We start from the raw sequence: 25,300 nt of genomic DNA on the forward strand, positions 1-25,300 counted from the left end.
CTGTAGGTCTGTCCCCAGGGACTGTGTCTCCCAGTGATCTGTAGCTCTATCCCCAGGGACTGTGTCTCCCAGTGATCTGTAGGTCTGTCCCCAGGGACTGTGTATCCCAGTGATCTGCAGATCTGTCCCCAGGGACTGTGTCTCCCAGTGATCTGCAGATCTATCCCCAGGGACTGTGTCTCCCCGTGATCTGAAAGTCTATCCCCAGGGACTGTGTCTCCCAGTGATCTGTAGATCTATCCCCAGGGACTGTGTCTCCCAGTGATCTGTAGATCTATCTCCAGGGACTGTGTCTCCCAGTGATCTGTAGATCTATCCCCAGGGACTGTGTCTCCCAGTGATCTGTAGATCTGTCCCCAGGGATTGTGTCTCCCAGTGATCTGTATATCTGTCCCCAGGGATTTTGTCTCCCAGTGATCTGTAGATCTATCCCCAGGGACTGTGCCTCCCGGTGATCTGGAGATCTATCCCCAGGGACTGTGTCTCCCAGTGATCTGTCGGTCTTTCCTCAGGGACTGTGTCTCATAGTGATCTGTAGTTCTATCCCCAGGGACCGTGTCTCCCAGTGATCTGTAGATCTATCCCCAGGGACTGTGTCTCCCAGTGATCTGTAGATCTAACCCCAGGGACTGTGTCTCCCAGTGATGTGTAGATCTATCCCCAGGGACTCTGTCTCCCAGTGATCTGTAGGTCTATCCCCAGGGACTGTGTCTCCCAGTGATCTGTAGATCTATCCCCAGGGACTGTGTCTCCCAGTGATTTGTAGATCTGTCCCCAGGGACTGTGTCTCCCAGTGATCTATAGGTCTGTCCCCAGGGACTGTGTGTCCCAGTGATCTGCAGATCTGTCCCCAGGGACCGTGTCTCCCAGTGATCTGTTGTTCTATCCCCAGGGACTGTGTCTCCTGGTGATCTGCAGATCTGTCCCCAGGGACTGTGTCTCCCAGTGATCTGTAGATCTATCCCCAGTGATCTGAAAGTCTATCCCCAGGGACTGTGTCTCCCAGTGATCTGTAGATATATCCCTAGGGACTGTGTCTCCCAGTGATCTGTAGGTCTGTCCCCAGAGACTGTGTCTCATGTGATCTGTAGATCTATCCCCAGGGACTGTGTCTCCCAGTGATCTGTTGATGTATCCCCAGGGACTGTGTCTCCTGGTGATCTGTAGGTCTGTCCCCAGGGACTGTGTCTCATGTGATCTGTAGATCTATCCCCAGGGACTGTGTCTCCCAGTGATCTGTCGGTCTGTCCCCAGGGTCTGTGTCTCATGTGATATGTCGATCTATCCCCAGGGACTGTGTCTCCCAGTGATCTGTAGATCTATCCCCAGGGACTGTGTCTCCCAGTGGTCTGTAGATCTATCCCCATGGACTGTGTCTCCCAGTGATCTGTAGATCGATCCCCAGGGATTGTGTCTCCCAGTGATCTGTAGATCTATCCCCAGGGACTGTGTCTCCCAGTGATCTGTAGATCTATCCCCAGGGACTGTGTCTCCCAGTGATCTGTAGATCTGTCCCCAGGGATTGTGTCTCCCAGTGATCTATATATCTGTCCCCAGGGATTTTGTCTCCCAGTGACCTGTAGATCTATCCCCAGGGACTGTGCCTCCCGGTGATCTGGAGATCTATCCCCAGGGACTGTGTCTCCCAGTGATCCGTCGGTCTTTCCTCAGGGACTGTGTCTCCCAGTCATCTGTAGTTCTATCCCCAGGGACCGTGTCTTCCAGTGATCTGTAGATCTATCCCCAGGGACTGTGTCTCCCAGTGATCTGTAGGTCTGTCCACAGGGACTGTGTCTCCCAGTGATCTGTAGATCTAACACCAGGGACTGTGTCTCCCAGTGATCTGTAGATCTATCCCCAGGGACTCTGTCTCCCAGTGATCTGTAGGTCTATCCCCAGGGACTCTGTCTCCCAGTGATCTGTAGGTCTATCCCCAGGGACTGTGTCTCCCAGTGATCTGTAGGTCTATCCCCAGGGACTGTGTCTACCAGTGATCTGTAGGTCTGTTCAAAGGGACTGTATCTCCCAGTGATCTGTTGTTCTATCCCCAGGGACTGTGTCTCCCAGTGATCTGTAGATCTATCCCCAGGTACTGTGTCTCCGAGTGATATGTAGGTCTGTCCCCAGGGACTGTGTCTCATGTGATCTGTTGTTCTATCCCCAGGGACTGTGTCTCCCAGGGATCTGTAGATCTATCCCCAGGGACTCTGTCTCCCAGTGATCTGTAGGTCTATCCCCAGGGACTGTGTCTCCCAGTGATCTGTAGGTCTAACCCAAGGGACTGTGTCTCCCAGTGATATGTAGGTCTGTCCCCAGGGACTGTGTCTCATGTGATATGTCGATCTATCCCCAGGGACTGTGTCTCCCAGTGATCTGTAGATCTATCCCCAGGGACTGTGTCTCCCAGTGGTCTGTAGATCTATTCCCACGTACTGTGTCTCCCAGTGATCTGTAGATCTATCCCCAGGGATTGTGTCTCCCAGTGATCTGTGGATCTATCCCCAGGGACTGTGTCTCCCAGTGATCTGTAGATCTATCCCCAGGCACTGTGTCTCCCAGTGATCTGTAGATCTGTCCCCAGGGATTGTGTCTCCCAGTGATCTATATATCTGTCCCCAGGGATTTTGTCTCCCAGTGATCTGTCGATCTATCCCCAGGGACTGTGCCTCCCGGTGATCTGGAGATCTATCCCCAGGGACTGTGCCTCCCAGTGATCTGTCGGTCTTTCCCCATGGACTGTGTCTCCCAGTGATCTGTAGTTCTATCCCCAGGGACCGTGTCTCCCAGTGATCTGTTGATCTATCGCCAGGGACTGTGTCTCCCAGTGTTCTGTAGATCTGTCCCCAGGGACTGTGTCTCCCAGTGATCTGTAGGTCTGTGCACAGGGACTGTGTTTTCCAGTGATCTGTAGATCTAACCCCAGGGACTGTGTCTCCCAGTGATCTGTCGATCTATCCCCAGGAACTGTGTCTCCCAGTGATCTGTAGATCTATCCACAGGGACTGTGTCTCCCAGTGATCGGTCGATCTGTCACCAGGGACTGTGTCTCCCAGTGATCTGTAGATCTATCCCCAGGGACTGAGTCTCCCAGTGATCTGTAGGTCTATCCACAGGGACGGTGTCTCCCAGTGATCTGTAGGTCTGTCCCCAGGGACTGTTTCTCCCAGTGATCTGTAGATCTGTGCCCAGGGACTGTGTCTCCCAGTGATCTGTAGATCTATCCCCAGGGACTGTGTCTCAAGTGATATGTAGATCTATCCCCCGGGACTGTGTCTCCCAGTGATCTATAGGTCTGTCCCCAGGGACTGTGTCTCCCAGTGATGTGTAGATCTATCCCCAGGGACTGTGTCTCACAGTGATCTGTAGATCTATCCCCAGGGACTGTGTATCCCAGTGATCTGTAGATCTATCCCCAGGGACTGTGTCTCCCAGTGATCTGTAGGTCTATCCCCAGCGACTGTGTCTCCCAGTGATCTGTAGGTCTGTCCCCAGGGATTGTGTCTCCCAGTGATGTGTAGATATTTCCCCAGGGATTGTGTCTCCCAGTGATCTGTAGATCTATCCCCAGGGACTGTGTCTCCCAGTGATCTGTAGATCTATCCCCAGGGACTGTGTCTCCCAGTGATCTGTAGATCTGTCCCCAGGGATTGTGTCTCCCAGTGATCTATATATCTGTCCCCAGGGATTTTGTCTCCCAGTGATCTGTAGATCTATCCCCAGGGACTGTGCCTCCCGGTGATCTGGAGATCTATCCCCAGGGACTGTGTCTCCCAGTGATCCGTCGGTCTTTCCTCAGGGACTGTGTCTCCCAGTCATCTGTAGTTCTATCCCCAGGGACCGTGTCTTCCAGTGATCTGTAGATCTATCCCCAGGGACTGTGTCTCCCAGTGATCTGTAGGTCTGTCCACAGGGACTGTGTCTCCCAGTGATCTGTAGATCTAACACCAGGGACTGTGTCTCCCAGTGATCTGTAGATCTATCCCCAGGGACTCTGTCTCCCAGTGATCTGTAGGTCTATCCCCAGGGACTCTGTCTCCCAGTGATCTGTAGGTCTATCCCCAGGGACTGTGTCTCCCAGTGATCAGTAGGTCTATCCCCAGGGACTGTGTCTACCAGTGATCTGTAGGTCTGTTCAAAGGGACTGTATCTCCCAGTGATCTGTAGGTCTGTCCCCAGGGACTGTGTCTCATGTGATCTGTTGTTCTATCCCCAGGGACTGTGTCTCCCAGTGATCTGTAGATCTATCCCCAGGGACTCTGTCTCCCAGTGATCTGTAGGTCTATCCCCAGGGACTGTGTCTCCCAGTGATCTGTAGGTCTAACCCAAGGGACTGTGTCTCCCAGTGATATGTAGGTCTGTCCCCAGGGACTGTGTCTCATGTGATATGTCGATCTATCCCCAGGGACTGTGTCTCCCAGTGATCTGTAGATCTATCCCCAGGGACTGTGTCTCCCAGTGGTCTGTAGATCTATTCCCACGTACTGTGTCTCCCAGTGATCTGTAGATCTATCCCCAGGGATTGTGTCTCCCAGTGATCTGTGGATCTATCCCCAGGGACTGTGTCTCCCAGTGATCTGTAGATCTATCCCCAGGCACTGTGTCTCCCAGTGATCTGTAGATCTGTCCCCAGGGATTGTGTCTCCCAGTGATCTATATATCTGTCCCCAGGGATTTTGTCTCCCAGTGATCTGTCGATCTATCCCCAGGGACTGTGCCTCCCGGTGATCTGGAGATCTATCCCCAGGGACTGTGCCTCCCAGTGATCTGTCGGTCTTTCCCCATGGACTGTGTCTCCCAGTGATCTGTAGTTCTATCCCCAGGGACCGTGTCTCCCAGTGATCTGTTGATCTATCGCCAGGGACTGTGTCTCCCAGTGTTCTGTAGATCTGTCCCCAGGGACTGTGTCTCCCAGTGATCTGTAGGTCTGTGCACAGAGACTGTGTTTTCCAGTGATCTGTAGATCTAACCCCAGGGACTGTGTCTCCCAGTGATCTGTCGATCTATCCCCAGGAACTGTGTCTCCCAGTGATCTGTAGATCTATCCACAGGGACTGTGTCTCCCAGTGATCGGTAGATCTGTCACCAGGGACTGTGTCTCCCAGTGATCTGTAGATCTATCCCCAGGGACTGAGTCTCCCAGTGATCTGTAGGTCTATCCACAGGGACGGTGTCTCCCAGTGATCTGTAGGTCTGTCCCCAGGGACTGTTTCTCCCAGTGATCTGTAGATCTGTGCCCAGGGACTGTGTCTCCCAGTGATCTGTAGATCTATCCCCAGGGACTGTGTCTCAAGTGATATGTAGGTCTTTCTCCAGGGACTGTGTCTCCCAGTGATCTGTAGATCTATCCCCCGGGACTGTGTCTCCCAGTGATCTATAGGTCTGTCCCCAGGGACTGTGTCTCCCAGTGATGTGTAGATCTATCCCCAGGGACTGTGTCTCACAGTGATCTGTAGATCTATCCCCAGGGACTGTGTCTCCCAGTGATCTGTAGATCTATCCCCAGGGACTGTGTCTCCCAGTGATCTGTAGGTCTATCCCCAGCGACTGTGTCTCCCAGTGATCTGTAGGTCTGTCCCCAGGGATTGTGTCTCCCAGTGATGTGTAGATATTTCCCCCGGGACTGTGTCTCCCAGTGATCTATAGGTCTGTCCCCAGGGACTGTGTCTCCCAGTGATGTGTAGATCTATCCCCAGGGACTGTGTCGAACAGTGATCTGTAGATCTATCCCCAGGGACAGTGTCTCCCAGTGATCTGTAGGTCTGTCCCCAGGGAATGTGTCTCCCGGTGATCTGTCGGTCTTTCCCCAGGGACTGTGTCTCCCAGTGATCTGTAGATCTATCCCCAGGGACTGTGTCTCCCAGTGATCTGTAGACCTATCCCCAGGGATTGTGTCTCCCAATGATCTGTAGATCTGTCCCCAGGGACTGTGTCTCCCAGTGATCTGTAGGTCTATCCCCAGGGACTGTGTCTCCCAGTGATCTGTCGGTCTATCCCCAGGGACTGTGTCTCCTGGTGATCTGTTGATCTATCCCCAGGGACTGTGTCTCCCAGTGATCTGTAGATCTATCCCCAGGTACTGTGTCGACCAGTGATCTGTAGATCTATTTCCAGGGACTGTGTCTCCCAGTGATCTGTCGATCTATCCCCAGGGACTGTGTCTCCCAGTGATCTGTAGATCTATCCCCAGGGACTGTGTCTCCCAGTGATCTGTAGATCTGTCCCCAGGGACTGTGTCTCCCAGTGGTCTGTAGATCTGTCCCCAGGGACTGTGTCTCCCAGTGATCGGTAGATCTGTCACCAGGGACTGTGTCTCCCAGTGGTCTGTAGATCTGTCCCCAGGCTCTGTGTCTCCCAGTGACCTGGAGGTATTTCCGCAGGGACGGTGTCTCCCAGTGATCTGTAGATCTATCCCCAGGGACTGAGTCTCCCAGTGATCTGTAGGTCTTTCCCCAGGGACTGTGTCTCCAAGTGATCTGTAGATCTATGCTCAGGGACTGTGTCTCCCAGTGATCTGTAGATCTATCCCCAGGGACTGTGTCTCCCAGTGATCTGTAGGTCTGTCCCCAGGGACTGTGTCTCCCAGTGATCTGTAGATCTATTCCCAGGGACTGTGTCTCCCAGTGATCTGTCGGTCGGTCCCCAGGGACTGTGTCTCCCAGTGACCTGTAGATCTATCCCCAGGGACTGTGTCTCCCAGTGATCTGCAGATCTATCCCCAGGGACTGTGTCTCCCAGTGATCTGTAGGTCTATCCCCAGGGACTGTGTCGAACAGTGATCTGTTGATCTATCCCCAGGGACTGTGTCTCCCAGTGATCTGTCGGTCTGTCCCCAGGGACTGTGTCTCCCAGTGATCTGTCGGTCTATTCCCAGGGACTGTGTCTCCCAGTGATCTGTTGATCTATCCCCAGGGACAGTGTCTCCCAGTGATCTGTCGGTCTGTCCCCAGGGACTGTGTCTCCCAGTGATCTGTCGGTCTATCCCCAGGGACTGTGTCTCCCAGTGATCTGTAGATCTATCCCCAGGGACTGTGTCTCCCAGTGATCTGTAGGTCTGTCCCCAGGGACTGTGTCTCCCAGTGATCTGTAGATCTATTCCCAGGGACTGTGTCTCCCAGTGATCTGTCGGTCGGTCCCCAGGGACTGTGTCTCCCAGTGATGTGTAGATCTATCCCCAGGGACTGTGTCTCACAGTGACCTGTAGATCTATCCCCAGGGACTGTGTCTCCCAGTGATCTGCAGATCTATCCCCAGGGACTGTGTCTCCCAGTGATCTGTAGGTCTATCCCCAGGGACTGTGTCGAACAGTAATCTGTTGATCTATCCCCAGGGACTGTGTCTCCCAGTGATCTGTCGGTCTGTCCCCAGGGACTGTGTCTCCCAGTGATCTGTCGGTCTATTCCCAGGGACTGTGTCTCCCAGTGATCTGTTGATCTATCCCCAGGGACAGTGTCTCCCAGTGATCTGTCGGTCTGTCCCCAGGGACTGTGTCTCCCAGTGATCTGTCGGTCTATCCCCAGGGACTGTGTCTCCCAGTGATCTGTAGATCTATCCCCAGGGACTGTGTCTCCCAGTGATCTGTAGATCTATCCCCAGGGACTGTGTCTCCCAGTGATCTGTAGGTCTATCCCCAGCGACTGTGTCTCCCAGTGATCTGTAGGTCTGTCCCCAGGGATTGTGTCTCCCAGTGATGTGTAGATATTTCCCCAGGGATTGTGTCTCCCAGTGATCTGTAGATCTATCCCCAGGGACTGTGTCTCCCAGTGATCTGTAGATCTATCCCCAGGGACTGTGTCTCCCAGTGATCTGTAGATCTGTCCCCAGGGATTGTGTCTCCCAGTGATCTATATATCTGTCCCCAGGGATTTTGTCTCCCAGTGATCTGTAGATCTATCCCCAGGGACTGTGCCTCCCGGTGATCTGGAGATCTATCCCCAGGGACTGTGTCTCCCAGTGATCCGTCGGTCTTTCCTCAGGGACTGTGTCTCCCAGTCATCTGTAGTTCTATCCCCAGGGACCGTGTCTTCCAGTGATCTGTAGATCTATCCCCAGGGACTGTGTCTCCCAGTGATCTGTAGGTTTGTCCACAGGGACTGTGTCTCCCAGTGATCTGTAGATCTAACACCAGGGACTGTGTCTCCCAGTGATCTGTAGATCTATCCCCAGGGACTCTGTCTCCCAGTGATCTGTAGGTCTATCCCCAGGGACTCTGTCTCCCAGTGATCTGTAGGTCTATCCCCAGGGACTGTGTCTCCCAGTGATCTGTAGGTCTATCCCCAGGGACTGTGTCTACCAGTGATCTGTAGGTCTGTTCAAAGGGACTGTATCTCCCAGTGATCTGTAGGTCTGTCCCCAGGGACTGTGTCTCATGTGATCTGTTGTTCTATCCCCAGGGACTGTGTCTCCCAGTGATCTGTAGATCTATCCCCAGGGACTCTGTCTCCCAGTGATCTGTAGGTCTATCCCCAGGGACTGTGTCTCCCAGTGATCTGTAGGTCTAACCCAAGGGACTGTGTCTCCCAGTGATATGTAGGTCTGTCCCCAGGGACTGTGTCTCATGTGATATGTCGATCTATCCCCAGGGACTGTGTCTCCCAGTGATCTGTAGATCTATCCCCAGGGACTGTGTCTCCCAGTGGTCTGTAGATCTATTCCCACGTACTGTGTCTCCCAGTGATCTGTAGATCTATCACCAGGGATTGTGTCTCCCAGTGATCTGTGGATCTATCCCCAGGGACTGTGTCTCCCAGTGATCTGTAGATCTATCCCCAGGCACTGTGTCTCCCAGTGATCTGTAGATCTGTCCCCAGGGATTGTGTCTCCCAGTGATCTATATATCTGTCCCCAGGGATTTTGTCTCCCAGTGATCTGTCGATCTATCCCAAGGGACTGTGCCTCCCGGTGATCTGGAGATCTATCCCCAGGGACTGTGCCTCCCAGTGATCTGTCGGTCTTTCCCCATGGACTGTGTCTCCCAGTGATCTGTAGTTCTATCCCCAGGGACCGTGTCTCCCAGTGATCTGTTGATCTATCGCCAGGGACTGTGTCTCCCAGTGTTCTGTAGATCTGTCCCCAGGGACTGTGTCTCCCAGTGATCTGTAGGTCTGTGCACAGGGACTGTGTTTTCCAGTGATCTGTAGATCTAACCCCAGGGACTGTGTCTCCCAGTGATCTGTCGATCTATCCCCAGGAACTGTGTCTCCCAGTGATCTGTAGATCTATCCACAGGGACTGTGTCTCCCAGTGATCGGTAGATCTGTCACCAGGGACTGTGTCTCCCAGTGATCTGTAGATCTATCCCCAGGGACTGAGTCTCCCAGTGATCTGTAGGTCTATCCACAGGGACGGTGTCTCCCAGTGATCTGTAGGTCTGTCCCCAGGGACTGTTTCTCCCAGTGATCTGTAGATCTGTGCCCAGGGACTGTGTCTCCCAGTGATCTGTAGATCTATCCCCAGGGACTGTGTCTCAAGTGATATGTAGGTCTTTCTCCAGGGACTGTGTCTCCCAGTGATCTGTAGATCTATCCCCCGGGACTGTGTCTCCCAGTGATCTATAGGTCTGTCCCCAGGGACTGTGTCTCCCAGTGATCTGTCGGTCGGTCCCCAGGGACTGTGTCTCCCAGTGATGTGTAGATCTATCCCCAGGGACTGTGTCTCACAGTGACCTGTAGATCTATCCCCAGGGACTGTGTCTCCCAGTGATCTGCAGATCTATCCCCAGGGACTGTGTCTCCCAGTGATCTGTAGGTCTATCCCCAGGGACTGTGTCGAACAGTGATCTGTTGATCTATCCCCAGGGACTGTGTCTCCCAGTGATCTGTCGGTCTGTCCCCAGGGACTGTGTCTCCCAGTGATCTGTCGGTCTATTCCCAGGGACTGTGTCTCCCAGTGATCTGTTGATCTATCCCCAGGGACAGTGTCTCCCAGTGATCTGTCGGTCTGTCCCCAGGGACTGTGTCTCCCAGTGATCTGTCGGTCTATCCCCAGGGACTGTGTCTCCCAGTGATCTGTAGATCTATCCCCAGGGACTGTGTCTCCCAGTGATCTGTAGGTCTGTCCCCAGGGACTGTGTCTCCCAGTGATCTGTAGATCTATTCCCAGGGACTGTGTCTCCCAGTGATCTGTCGGTCGGTCCCCAGGGACTGTGTCTCCCAGTGATGTGTAGATCTATCCCCAGGGACTGTGTCTCACAGTGACCTGTAGATCTATCCCCAGGGACTGTGTCTCCCAGTGATCTGCAGATCTATCCCCAGGGACTGTGTCTCCCAGTGATCTGTAGGTCTATCCCCAGGGACTGTGTCGAACAGTAATCTGTTGATCTATCCCCAGGGACTGTGTCTCCCAGTGATCTGTCGGTCTGTCCCCAGGGACTGTGTCTCCCAGTGATCTGTCGGTCTATTCCCAGGGACTGTGTCTCCCAGTGATCTGTTGATCTATCCCCAGGGACAGTGTCTCCCAGTGATCTGTCGGTCTGTCCCCAGGGACTGTGTCTCCCAGTGATCTGTCGGTCTATCCCCAGGGACTGTGTCTCCCAGTGATCTGTAGATCTATCCCCAGGGACTGTGTCTCCCAGTGATCTGTAGATCTATCCCCAGGGACTGTGTCTCCCAGTGATCTGTAGGTCTATCCCCAGCGACTGTGTCTCCCAGTGATCTGTAGGTCTGTCCCCAGGGATTGTGTCTCCCAGTGATGTGTAGATATTTCCCCAGGGATTGTGTCTCCCAGTGATCTGTAGATCTATCCCCAGGGACTGTGTCTCCCAGTGATCTGTAGATCTATCCCCAGGGACTGTGTCTCCCAGTGATCTGTAGATCTGTCCCCAGGGATTGTGTCTCCCAGTGATCTATATATCTGTCCCCAGGGATTTTGTCTCCCAGTGATCTGTAGATCTATCCCCAGGGACTGTGCCTCCCGGTGATCTGGAGATCTATCCCCAGGGACTGTGTCTCCCAGTGATCCGTCGGTCTTTCCTCAGGGACTGTGTCTCCCAGTCATCTGTAGTTCTATCCCCAGGGACCGTGTCTTCCAGTGATCTGTAGATCTATCCCCAGGGACTGTGTCTCCCAGTGATCTGTAGGTTTGTCCACAGGGACTGTGTCTCCCAGTGATCTGTAGATCTAACACCAGGGACTGTGTCTCCCAGTGATCTGTAGATCTATCCCCAGGGACTCTGTCTCCCAGTGATCTGTAGGTCTATCCCCAGGGACTCTGTCTCCCAGTGATCTGTAGGTCTATCCCCAGGGACTGTGTCTCCCAGTGATCTGTAGGTCTATCCCCAGGGACTGTGTCTACCAGTGATCTGTAGGTCTGTTCAAAGGGACTGTATCTCCCAGTGATCTGTAGGTCTGTCCCCAGGGACTGTGTCTCATGTGATCTGTTGTTCTATCCCCAGGGACTGTGTCTCCCAGTGATCTGTAGATCTATCCCCAGGGACTCTGTCTCCCAGTGATCTGTAGGTCTATCCCCAGGGACTGTGTCTCCCAGTGATCTGTAGGTCTAACCCAAGGGACTGTGTCTCCCAGTGATATGTAGGTCTGTCCCCAGGGACTGTGTCTCATGTGATATGTCGATCTATCCCCAGGGACTGTGTCTCCCAGTGATCTGTAGATCTATCCCCAGGGACTGTGTCTCCCAGTGGTCTGTAGATCTATTCCCACGTACTGTGTCTCCCAGTGATCTGTAGATCTATCACCAGGGATTGTGTCTCCCAGTGATCTGTGGATCTATCCCCAGGGACTGTGTCTCCCAGTGATCTGTAGATCTATCCCCAGGCACTGTGTCTCCCAGTGATCTGTAGATCTGTCCCCAGGGATTGTGTCTCCCAGTGATCTATATATCTGTCCCCAGGGATTTTGTCTCCCAGTGATCTGTCGATCTATCCCAAGGGACTGTGCCTCCCGGTGATCTGGAGATCTATCCCCAGGGACTGTGCCTCCCAGTGATCTGTCGGTCTTTCCCCATGGACTGTGTCTCCCAGTGATCTGTAGTTCTATCCCCAGGGACCGTGTCTCCCAGTGATCTGTTGATCTATCGCCAGGGACTGTGTCTCCCAGTGTTCTGTAGATCTGTCCCCAGGGACTGTGTCTCCCAGTGATCTGTAGGTCTGTGCACAGGGACTGTGTTTTCCAGTGATCTGTAGATCTAACCCCAGGGACTGTGTCTCCCAGTGATCTGTCGATCTATCCCCAGGAACTGTGTCTCCCAGTGATCTGTAGATCTATCCACAGGGACTGTGTCTCCCAGTGATCGGTAGATCTGTCACCAGGGACTGTGTCTCCCAGTGATCTGTAGATCTATCCCCAGGGACTGAGTCTCCCAGTGATCTGTAGGTCTATCCACAGGGACGGTGTCTCCCAGTGATCTGTAGGTCTGTCCCCAGGGACTGTTTCTCCCAGTGATCTGTAGATCTGTGCCCAGGGACTGTGTCTCCCAGTGATCTGTAGATCTATCCCCAGGGACTGTGTCTCAAGTGATATGTAGGTCTTTCTCCAGGGACTGTGTCTCCCAGTGATCTGTAGATCTATCCCCCGGGACTGTGTCTCCCAGTGATCTATAGGTCTGTCCCCAGGGACTGTGTCTCCCAGTGATGTGTAGATCTATCCCCAGGGACTGTGTCTCCCAGTGATCTGTAGATCTATCCCCAGGGACTGTGTCTCCCAGTGATCTGTAGGTCTATCCCCAGCGACTGTGTCTCCCAGTGATCTGTAGGTCTGTCCCCAGGGATTGTGTCTCCCAGTGATGTGTAGATATTTCCCCAGGGATTGTGTCTCCCAGTGACCTGTAGGTCTAACCCCAGGGACTGTGTCGAACAGTGATCTGTAGATCTATCCCCAGGGACAGTGTCTCCCAGTGATCTGTAGGTCTGTCCCCAGGGAATGTGTCTCCCGGTGATCTGTCGGTCTTTCCCCAGGGACTGTGTCTCCCAGTGATCTGTAGATCTATCCCCAGGGACTGTGTCTCCCAGTGATCTGTGGACCTATCCCCAGGGATTGTGTCTCCCAATGATCTGTAGATCTGTCCCCAGGGACTGTGTCTCCCAGTGATCTGTAGGTCTATCCCCAGGGACTGTGTCTCCCGGTGATCTGTCGGTCTATCCCCAGGGACTGTGTCTCCTGGTGATCTGTTGATCTATCCCCAGGGACTGTGTCTCCCAGTGATCTGTAGATCTATCCCCAGGTACTGTGTCGACCAGTGATCTGTAGATCTATTTCCAGGGACTGTGTCTCCCAGTGATCTGTCGATCTATCCCCAGGGACTGTGTCTCCCAGTGATCTGTAGATCTATCCCCAGGGACTGTGACTCCCAGTGATCTGTAGATCTGTCCCCAGGGACTGTGTCTCCCAGTGGTCTGTAGATCTGTCCCCAGGGACTGTGTCTCCCAGTGATCGGTAGATCTGTCACCAGGGACTGTGTCTCCCAGTGGTCTGTAGATCTGTCCCCAGGCTCTGTGTCTCCCAGTGACCTGGAGGTATTTCCGCAGGGACGGTGTCTCCCAGTGATCTGTAGATCTATCCCCAGGGACTGAGTCTCCCAGTGATCTGTAGGTCTATCCACAGGGACGGTGTCTCCCAGTGATCTGTAGGTCTTTCCCCAGGGACTGTGTCTCCCAGTGATCTGTAGATCTATGCTCAGGGACTGTGTCTCCCAGTGATCTGTAGATCTATCCCCAGGGACTGTGTCTCCCAGTGATCTGTAGGTCTGTCCCCAGGGACTGTGTCTCCCAGTGATCTGTAGATCTATTCCCAGGGACTGTGTCTCCCAGTGATCTGTCGGTCGGTCCCCAGGGACTGTGTCTCCCAGTGATGTGTAGATCTATCCCCAGGGACTGTGTCTCACAGTGACCTGTAGATCTATCCCCAGGGACTGTGTCTCCCAGTGATCTGCAGATCTATCCCCAGGGACTGTGTCTCCCAGTGATCTGTAGGTCTATCCCCAGGGACTGTGTCGAACAGTGATCTGTTGATCTATCCCCAGGGACTGTGTCTCCCAGTGATCTGTCGGTCTGTCCCCAGGGACTGTGTCTCCCAGTGATCTGTCGGTCTATTCCCAGGGACTGTGTCTCCCAGTGATCTGTTGATCTATCCCCAGGGACAGTGTCTCCCAGTGATCTGTCGGTCTGTCCCCAGGGACTGTGTCTCCCAGTGATCTGTCGGTCTATCCCCAGGGACTGTGTCTCCCAGTGATCTGTAGATCTATCCCCAGGGACTGTGTCTCCCAGTGATCTGTATTTCTATCCCCAGGGATTGTGTCTCCCAGTGATCTGTAGATCTGTCCACAGGGACTGTATCTCCCAGTGATCTGCAGATCTATCCCCAGGGACTGTGTCTCCCAGTGATCTGTATTTCTAACCCCAGGGACTGTGTCTCCCAGTGATCTGTAGATCTGTCCCCAGGGACGGTGTCTCCCAGTGATCTGGAGGTCTTTCCACAGGGACTGTGTCTCCCAGTGATCTGTAGGTCTATCCACAGGGACGGTGTCTTCCAGTGATCTGTAGCTCTATCCCCAGGGACTGTGTCTCCCAGTGATGTGTAGATCTATCCCCAGGGACTGTGTCTCACAGTGATCTGTAGATCTATCCCCAGGGACTGTGTCTCCCAGTGATCTGCAGATCTATCCCCAGGGACTGTGTCTCCCAGTGATCTGTAGGTCTATCCCCAGGGACTGTGTCGAACAGTGATCTGTTGATCTATCCCCAGGGACAGTGTCTCCCAGTGATCTGTCGGTCTGTCCCCAGGGACTGTGTCTCCCAGTGATCTGTCGGTCTATTCCCAGGGACTGTGTCTCCCAGTGATCTGTTGATCTATCCCCAGGGACAGTGTCTCCCAGTGATCTGTCGGTCTGTCCCCAGGGACTGTGTCTCCCAGTGATCTGTCGGTCTATCCCCAGGGACTGTGTCTCCCAGTGATCTGTAGATCTATCCCCAGGGACTGTGTCTCCCAGTGATCTGTATTTCTATCCCCAGGGATTGTGTCTCCCAGTGATCTGTAGATCTGTCCCCAGGGACTGTATCTCGCAGTGATCTGTAGGTCTATCCACAGGGACGGTGTCTCCCAGTGATCTGTAGATCTATCCCCAGGGACTGAGTTTCCCGGTGATCTGTAGGTCTATCCACAGGGACGGTGTCTCCCAGTGATCTGTAGGTTTGTCCCCACGGACTGTGTCTCCCAGTGATCTGTAGATCTATGCCCAGGGACTGTGTCTCCCAGTGATCTGTCGATCTATCCCCAGGGACTGTGTCTCCCAGTGATATGTAGGTCTTTCCCCAGGGACTGTGTCTCCCAGTGATCTGTAGATCTATCCCCCGGGACTGTGTCTCCCAGTGATCTATAGGTCTGTCCTCAGGGACTGTGTCTCCCAGTGATGTGTAGATCTATCCCCAGGGACTGTGTCTCACAGTGATCTGTAGATCTATCCCCAGGGACTGTGTCTCCCAGTGATCTGTAGATCTATCCCCAGGGACTGTGTCTCCCAGTGATCTGTAGGTCTGTCCCCAGGGATTGTGTCTCCCAGTGATCTGTAGATATTTCCCCAGGGATTGTGTCTCCCAGTGATCTGTCGGTCTATCCCAGGGACTGTGTCGAACAGTGATCTGTAGATCTATCCCCACGGACAGTGTCTCCCAGTGATCTGTAGGTCTGTCCCCAGGGACTGTGTCTCCCAGTGATCTGTCGGTCTATCCCCAGGGACTGTGTCTCCCAGTGATCTGTAGATCTCTCCCCAGGGACTGTGTCTCCCAGTAATCTGTAGATCTATCCCCAGGGATTGTGTCTCCCAGTGATCTGTAGATCTGTCCCCAGGGACTGTGTCTCCCAGTGATCTGTAGATCTATTCCCAGGGACTGTGTCTCCCAGTGATCTGTAGATCTATCCCCAGGGACTGAGTCTCCCAGTGATCTGTAAGTCTATCCACAGGGACGGTGTCTCCCAGTGATCTGTAGGTCTGTCCCCAGGGACTGTGTCTCCCGGTGATCTGTTGATCTATCCCCAGGGACTGTGTCTCCCAATGATCTGTAGGTCTATCCCTAGGGACTGTGTCTCCCAGTGATCTGTAGATCTATCCCCAGGGACTGTGTCTCCCAGTGATCTGTAGGTCTCTCTGTGTTGGGTACAGGACTGCTTTGGGCCATTTCTATTGGACATTTGTTTCTCGGTTTTATGGAAAGCCCAGCCTATAAGTTAATCACAAACAACAGACTTTGTCCACTGTTAAAAAGCAGTAGATAGCAGACAGAACTGAAACGGTCCCGGCTTTGGACACTACGACAAAAGTAACAATGACAAAGAGGCCCCTTTTGTGGGAGTCTGAAGACAAAACCTCAAAACTGCATTAAAGGTGAATGAACAGTGTGCTACTGGGAGGCAACACGAAGAATCGCTTCGATCGGCACTTCTGGTACCTCCCCAGATCAGCGGCCCGGTCCATCCGCATTGGGAACCATACACCGCAGCTGTAACTGTCATTTACAGCTGTTGCTTAGTGTTATAGAATAAAGTCAAACCTACACGATTCTGAGGGGGATTGACAGGGTAGATGCTGAGAGGTTAGGGCTGGAGGGTCTAGAACCAGGGGGCACAGTCTTAGGACAGAGATGAGGAGGAATTTCTTCACTCAGAGGGTGCTGAATCTCTGGAATTCTCTGCCCCAGAGGGCGGTGGGGGCTGAGACTCTGAATATATTCAAGGCTGAGATCGATAGATTTTTGGACTCTCGGGGAATCAAGGGATATGGGGATTCGACGGGAAAGAGGAGTTGAGGTCGATGATCAGCTATGATCTTATTAAATGGCGAAGTCGGCTCGAAGGGCCGTATGGCCTACTCCTGCTCCTATTTTTTATGTCCTTATGTTCTTAAGTATGGTAGCCTTAGACCAGCATCGAAGCACTGACAACACTTGACCAGCTCCGTTGGGCAGGCCACATTGTCTGCATGGCCAACACAAGACTCCCAAAGCAAGCACTCTACTCTGAACTGCTACACGGCAGGCGATCCCCAGGTGGGCAGAGGAAACGTTTTAAGGACATCCTCAAAGTCTCCCTGATAAAGTGCAACATCCCCACTGACACCTGGGAGTCCCTGGCCAAAGACCACCCTAAGTGGAGGAAGTGCATCTGGGAGGGCTGAGCACCTCGAGTCTCGTCGCCGAGAGCATGCAGAAATCAAGCGCAGGCAGCGGAAGGAGCAAACCAGTCCCACCCACACTTTGATTCAACCACTTTCTGTCCCACCTGTGACAGGGACTGTAATTCCGTATTGGACTGTTCAGTCACCTGAGAACTCACTTTTAGAGTGGAAGCAAGTCTTCCTAGATTTTGAGGGACTGTCTATCATGATGAGCCTTGGTAGCAGCCTCTGCTCAAGGTTAGAATTAGTAATAGGGTTATTTCCACAAGCATACGGACAAATTAATCAGAATAATCCTACACCAGAGCCACTGCATGGGCATCTCCAGTGGCTGCCTAGTGCATAGAGCTGGGAAATCTGGGGCCGGTGCAAAGGTCAATGAGAAAGGTTCTCCTGGCTTCCCCGACCCAATTGTTGCTGGTTCCCTCAGACTTTTGTATAATCATAGAATAGCATCATAGAAATTTACAGCACGGAAGGAGGCCATTCCGGCCCATCGTGTCTGCGCCGGCCGACCAAGAGCTACCCAGCCTAATCCCACTTTACAGCTCTTGGTCTGTAGCCCTGTAGGTTACGGTACTTCAGGTGCACATCCAGGTACTTTTTAAATGTGGTGAGGGTTTCTGCCCCTAACACCCTTTCAGGCAGTGAGTTCCAGACCCCCACCACCCTCTGGGTGAAGAGATTTCCCTCAAATCCCCTCTTAACCTCCTACCAATAACTTAAAATCTATGCCCCCTGGTTGTTGACCCCAGCTCAGGGGGTGGGGGTAATATATTAGCATGGATAGAGGATTGGCTAACTAACAGAAAACAGAGAGTCAGGATAAATGGGTCATTTTCCGGTTGGCACATAGTCATTATGGGGTGCCGCAGGGATCGGTGCTGGGGCCTCAACTATTTACAGTCTATATTAATGACTTGGATGATGGGACTGAGTATAATGTAGTCAAGTTTGATGATGATACAAAGATACTTGGGAAAGCAAATTGTGAGGAGGACACAAAGGGGCCAAAATTGCCCCCCACCCGAAATGGGCGTGTTTTTTCCGCTGCAGTGGTTGAGGTCGCCTCTTGAGCGACATTCCGCTCTTTGTTTTTTTTTATTCGGATCGGCAGCGGTTGGGGGGGGGGGGGGGGCGGTGTCGGAGCACCGTCGGGTTAACACGGGAGTGGGATTTTGATAATGGCGGCCCTGGCAGGAAAAGTCGGCGGCCATTGCCCTCTCCAGCACAGCTGCTGATTTCCGGCGGTAACAGGCCTTAATGAAAGGGGCAATTTTGGCCCCAAAGAATCTGAAAAGGGATGTAAACAGGCTGAGTGAGTGGGCAAAAATTTAACAGATGGAGTATAATGTGGGAAAATGGGAGGTTATCCATTTTAGTAAGATGAATAAAAAAAGCAAATTATTATGTCAATGGAGACTACAAAATGCTACGTACAGAGGGATCTGGGGGTCCCTGTGCATGAAACACAAAAAGTTAGTATGCAGGTACAGCAAGTGATCAGGAAGGCAAATGGAATGTTGGCCTTTATTGCAAGGGGGATAGAGTATAAAAGCAGAGAAGTCCTGCTACAACTGTACAGGGTATTGGTGAGGGCAAACCTGGAGTACTGCGTACAGTTTTGGTCTCTGTATTTAAGGAGGGATATAGTTGCATTGGAGGCAGTTCAGAGAAGGTTTACTAGGTTGATTCCGGAGATGAGGGGGTTGACTTATGAGTAAAGGTTGAGCAGATTGGGCCTCTACTCATTGGAGTTTAGAAGAATGAGAGGTGATCTTATTGAAACATAAGATACTGAGGGGTCTTGATAAGGTGGATGCAGAGAGGATATTTCCACTCATAGGGGAATCTAGAACTAGGGGACATAGTTTTAGAATAAGGGGTTGCCCATTTAAAACGGAGATGAGGAGGACTCTCTTCTCTCAGAGGGTTGTAAATCTGTGGAATTCTCTGCCCGAGAGAGCTGTGGAGACTGGGTCATTGAATATATTTAAGGTGGAGATAGACAGATTTTTGAGCGATAAGGGAGTAAAGGGTTATGGGGAGCTGAAGGAAAGTGGAGCTGAGTCCATGATCAGATCAGCCATGATCTTATTAAATAGCGGAGCAGGCTCGAGGGGTCGTATGGCCTACTCCTGCTCCTAATTCTTATGTTCATATCATTGCAATGTCTCAATATTTACGAATACGGCATCCTTGTCTGATGAAAATGATTGGTGACATATCTCTCTTACGATGGAAGCCCACCATTTAGGGGTTGGTCAGCCAGGGCTCCTCCATTGGGAGAAGGCGGTCAATAGCCCAAAGAATGGTCAGAGGTCGGTCCTTTGCACGAGCTTAGCCACGGAGCTGGGTCTGAGCTAGTCTGAGCCAGGAGGTGTCTGCACTGGCTGAGGACACAGTAATACCCAGCGTGAGAACAGTGTGACCAACCCATCGTCACGATTCTCCCGACTGACAGCCAGCAAGAGGAAACTGGAGCCCAGAGCATGCTGGCAACAGTACAATTGGCCATTTTCGTTTCCGAGGTTGACCATAACTCCCTCCTGACTCTCTTACTTGGCAGTTATCCAGCCAAATGTGCAAATGCAATTGTATTTCGCAGCATCTCGTGACATACTCTTTAAATTGCATCTTTGGAATACCTCAGTTCAACAGGTGGTGAATTCAGGAAGAGGAGTTCTGACTGGAATCACACAGTAATTCTGGACACGCCATCGCTAAAGACAAATGGTCTTCATGACAGGTTTCACTATGTTGTCACGTTGCTCATTACGTTACAAACACAAGAGCATGCATAACATCCTTAGCATCCGAGAGTGCAGGAGAACTATTGACATGACAAAGCTCGTGTCCCATCAGATCTTTTACTGGGATACAGAACTCCTACTTACAGGTGACACCAAGCATGCTAATGTGGGCTACATTGAATCAGAGAAATTTACAGCACGGAAGGAGGCCATTTCGGCCCATCGTCCGCGTCGGCCAACCAAGAGCTATCCAGCCTAATCCCACTTTCTAGCTCTTGGTCCATAGCCCTGTAGGTTACGGCACTTCAAGTGCACATCCAAGTACTTTTTAAATGTGGTGAGGGTTTCTGCCTCTACCACCCTTTCAGGCAGTGAGTTCCAGACCCCCACCACCCTCTGGGTGAAGACATTTCCCCTCAAATCCCCTCTAAACCTCCCCCCAATTACTTTAAATCTATGCTCCCTGGTTGTTGACCCCTCTGCTAAGGGAAATAGGTCCGTCCTATCCACTCTATCCAGACCCCTCATAATTTTATACACCTCAATAAGGTCTCTCCTCAGCCTCCTCTGTTCCAAAGAAAACCACCCCAGCCTATCCAATCTGTCCTCATAGCTAAAATTCTCCAGACCAGGCAACATCCTCATAACACTCCTCTGCACCCTCTCTAGTGCAATCACATCGTTCCTATAATGTTTTGTGAATGTGAATATATTGAACTTGTTAGATTTGTTTGCGATATAATTCAATTCAATGCCTTCCCAATGAAAACAGACATTATTCCCAGAGGAGCTGGAGTTTAAGGGATGAACTGTCTCTGCTTTATGACACAAATATAGCAATAAGAGAGGTTTGAAGGCAATTACCATAAAAGATCATGACAGCTCCAAGTACTCGCCCACATTGAAAGAGGGATCAACAGGAATCATTCTAGATTTTGCAGCATGAAGGAGTGAGCCAGTGATAGTGGAGAATGGTACAAACCCTCCTCCTCCTCCATGACGAGTTGCCTCACTGATGTGTGATGATAACACAGTGACACTTGCATTGGTTATTGAATTTGTTGTTAATTACCTTGGCCATGCCCACCGAACTTGCATTCAGTTCCGCTATTCCCTGGTTCGTTTTATCTCCACGCTCCCACATGCCGTAATCCTGAGGCCAAAGGGAGAGCAAAGATTAGCTACAAATACCAACACTTCCATTACTGACATTGTGCATATTTCACACCCATGAATAGTTGCCATTAATCTTTCATTCAATTGCAGATCCTATCAATGCAGAACGTCAAATTTAAAGGCAACTACATTTCAGTGAGGTCGATAAGGATTTCGGCTGATGATTAAAGCTAGCTATAATATTGCATTGACAGTGGTGACAGATAGTGAGGTTGCAGGTAGGTTTCCAATTGGTTCAATTGGTGAGTTTGGCAAATCGCGATTCTGGACTTAGCATGACCAAACTGCCACCCTCGAGGGCATGCATTCCCAATGGGGAGTGTGGAAAGATAGATAAAGGAGCAACCATAGATTGCAAGGCATGCTGGGACATTATATTCGGTCAACCTAAGAATTAGAGCTTACTTCAGCAACTATACCAAACAAGCTGTCAGCAGTTGAAACCACGGGTTGCAATACCTTACAGCAGCTGAGGTCATCTGTCTTTTCTGTTTAATTATAATCACAATGAGGATGTGATAACCAAAAACCAGACACAGTGTACAGGGGGCAAGGAGAGGTTAGCCCAAAATAAGGAAAGGGTAGCTAAGACAAGTATCCATTGGATAACACTGATGAGGTAATTAAGTAAACAGGAGGTGGGTGGGGTGGCTTGACCCATCCACCTCCATGGAGGTGTGTGGGGGACCTGACCCATCCACCTCCATGGCACGAACCTGGTATTGCAGTACTTCCAGGAACGGTGCAGTGGCTCTAGGCCTTTTGGCTAAGAGCATTGGCGCAGAGTGATCCTTGGCGTGTGCAAGGTGACCTCTGGCGTTTGTGATTTGACAAAGAATTGGAACGATTGGCTATGAATTTCAAAAAAAAAAAGTAAACTGCTAGACTCTGCACTATTACAAAAAGAGGAACCATCACATAGGATAGCTGTTGTTTACTCGGGTGTATAAATATGTTTCAATTTCTGTGGATTGCGGAGTTGGTACCCTAGCCTTTGTCTAGGGCACTCTCCCCTTGTATGCAAGTAAAAATAAACTAACAATCTGACGGCCTGCTTGTGTTAAGAGTCTTGCCTTGAATCGGTGGCTTCGACAGGAGCCACAGTTGATGGGGCTGAGAGCCAGCGACAGGGCTAAAGCACAGCTTTGCTGGCCGGTGTCCCCATTGAGAGTGGGACTGCGGAATCTACCTATTAATGCACAATGGCGTCAGGTCCATGATGGCAGGACAAAGTGCAGCAGCCAAAGCAAACTCAAATAACCAGCAAGTTTACTCCGGAATGTACAGCACTGCAGTCCATCTGACCAATTCCAAAATTCAGAGAATTCAAAGTATCAGCTATGGCTCAGTGGGCAGCTCTCTTGCCTCAGAGTCAGAAGGTTGTGGGTTCAAGTCCCACTCCAGGGACTACAGCACAAAAAAAATCCAGGCTGACACTCCAGCTGGGGGACTGTCGGAGGTGCCTTCTTTCGGATAAAACGTTAAACTGAGGCTCCGTCTGCCCTCTCAGGTGGACGTAAAAGATCTCAAGGCACTTTTTCGAAGAAGAGCAGGGGAGTTATCCCTGGTGTCCTGGACAATATTTATCTCTCAAAAAACAGATTATCGGCTTATTATCACATTGCTGTTTGTGGAAGCTTGCTGTGCGCAAATTGGCTGCTGCGTTTCCCACATTACAACACTGACTGCGCTTTGTGATGTCCGGTGGTCATGAGAGGCGCTCTACAAATCCAAGTCTTTCTTTTTCTTTTTATATTATACACTTTCACCAAAACACTATCAGGCTCGGTGTGAAATCGATTGGCACTATCCTACTCTGTGAAGTAGTTAAGCCTAAAATATTTGTTCATATGTAAAAGGAAAGCAGTCTATTGCAATATATATCATTTAGCAAGCACACAGATATTGGTGCACTTAATTTCGGAGTAGAATGAATTCATTTATTTTTTGATTATATATTATAGGGCGAGTACTTTAAATACAATAAAAGTACTTTAAAGCAATGGTAATGCTGCACGATTAAGCCAATCTTAATTTGCAGCGTTAAACTGCCACACCTATTCATAGAATGATACAGCACGGAAGGAGGCCGTTCGGCCCATCGTGGCTGTACCGGGTCTCTGAAAGAGCAACCCAGTTAGCCCCAGTCCTCCCCGGCTCTTTCCCCCAGAGCCCTGAAAATGTTTCCCCTTCAAGTATTTATCCAATTACCTTTTGAAAGTTATTCTGGGTAATAGTAAGCAAAAGGTTAACCAGGATAAGTACAGTGGAGGGGACCTCATTCAGCTCAGCCAATCGATCCTCCCAGAGAACAAATGCTCCCCGCTCACAGCAACTCACTGCATCCTGCACGCTTCGAGTTTATTGTGTGAAGAAATGCTTCTCGACATCAGTCCTGTGTTTGTCTCTTTGTAACTATGTTGAGAACCACTGTCTTATTAAATATACACGAGTTCCTCACCATCTACACTCGCCTCAACATTGGCAGTCATAGAATACATGGACTACTTTGCTCATGTCTAGGTGAGCAGGTGCATCAAAGCTAAATGTAGATCCATATTTAGGCACCAACTTAATAAGGAAAATGTTGTAAAACTTAGTTGCTGTCACCAGATGTTTCCATCACTATCAATAACTTGCAATACAACAACAACTTATATTAATATACTCATCACTCACTCATAGGCAGTCCCTCGGAATCGAGGAAGATTTGCTTCCACTCCCAAAGTGAGTTCTTTGATGGCTGAACAGTCCGATACGAGAGCCATAGACCCTGTTACAGGTGGGACAGACATTCGTCGAGGGAAGAGGTGGGTGGGGCTGGTTTGCCACGCGCTCCTTCCGCTGCCTGTGCTTGGCCTCTTCACGCTCTTTGTGTTGAGACTCGAAGAGCTCGACGCTCTCCTCCGGATGCACTGTCTCCACCTCGGGTGGCCTTCGGCCAGGGTCTTCCAGGTGTCAGTGGTGATGTCACACTTTACCAGGGAGGCTTTGAGGGTGTCCTTATAACGTTTCCACTGTCCTCCCTTGGCTCGTTTACCATGAAGAAGCATAAAGCATTTGCTCAGGGAGCCTCGTATCTGGTATGCGAACTATGTGGCCTGCCCAGCGAAGCTGATCAAGTGTGGTCAGTGCTTCAATACTGGGGATGTTAGCCTGGACAAGGACGCTGATTAATATAACAAAGTAAAACGTCCCAAGGCGCTTCACACGAGTGTCATCTGACAAGAAAATTGACACCAAGCCATAGAATAGGATATTAGGACAGGTGACCAAAGGCCTGGTCAAAAAAGGAGGTTCCAAAGGAGCGTCTTAAAGGAGGAGAGAGGTGGAGAGGTTTAAGGAGAGAATTCCACAGCTTAGGGCCCAGGCAGCTGAAGGCACGGTCGGCAATAGTGGAATGATGAAAATCAGGGATGCACAAGAGGCCAGAATTAGAGGAGCGCAGAGATCTCGGACTTTGTGAGGCTGGAGGAGATTACAGAGATAGGGAGGGGTGAGGCCATGGAGGGATCTGAGCACAAGGATGAGAATTTTAAAATTAAGGCAATGCTGAAACCGGGAGCCAATGTAGGTCAGCGAGCACAGGGGTGAAGGGCGAACGGGACTCGGTGCAAGTTAGGACACGGGCGGCAGAGTTTTGGATGAGCTCAAGTTTATGGAGGACTAAATATGGTAGACTGGCCAGGAGTGCGCTGTAGTCGTCAAGACTGGAGGTAACAAAGGCACGGATGTGGGTTTCAGCGACAGATGAGCTGAGGCAGGGGTGGAGATGGGTGATGTTACGGAGGTGGAAATAGACGGGCTTAGTGATGGAAAGGATACAGGGTCAGAAGCTCAGCTCAGGGTCAAACAGGACTGCAAGGTCGTGTACAGTCTGGTTCAGCCCCGGACAGTGGGCAGAGAGGGAGATGGAGTCAGTGGCTGGGGAACGGAGTTTGCAGCAGGAACCGAAGACAATGGCTTCGGTCTTCCCAATATTTAGTTGAATGAAATGTCTGCTCATCCAATACTGGATGTCGGACAAGCAGCGTGACAAATCAGAGGCAGTGGAGGGGTGGAAAGAGGTGGTGTCAGAGACACTGACAACACCCAGCTCTGCACATGGAACCTGATGCTGTGTTTTCGGATGATGTCGCTGAGGGGAAGCATATTGAGGAGAAATAGGAGGGGGCGAAGGTTACATCCTTGAAATGTAACATTTGCCCCAATTTTACTAATCGTGAATTGGTCTTCACACAATTCCGCTGGAT

At 51.2% G+C, this 25,300-nt stretch overlaps 1 protein-coding gene across 2 annotated transcripts in view; it reads right to left on the bottom strand.

Annotated features, from left to right (window-relative positions):
* LOC139276349 (phosphorylase b kinase regulatory subunit alpha, liver isoform-like) overlaps window positions 1–25,300 on the bottom strand; it is a 374,428-nt gene that overhangs the window by 310,302 nt on the left and 38,826 nt on the right. For both annotated transcript variants that reach the window (XM_070894201.1, XM_070894200.1), the window contains exon 6: window positions 20,944–21,024. In XM_070894201.1, coding sequence (XP_070750302.1) covers window positions 20,944–21,024 — 81 coding nt within the window. The remainder of the gene's footprint in view (window positions 1–20,943; window positions 21,025–25,300) is intronic.

The sequence above is a fragment of the Pristiophorus japonicus genome, chromosome 11 (assembly GCF_044704955.1).
Source record: "Pristiophorus japonicus isolate sPriJap1 chromosome 11, sPriJap1.hap1, whole genome shotgun sequence".
Taxonomy (NCBI): domain Eukaryota; kingdom Metazoa; phylum Chordata; class Chondrichthyes; family Pristiophoridae; genus Pristiophorus; species Pristiophorus japonicus.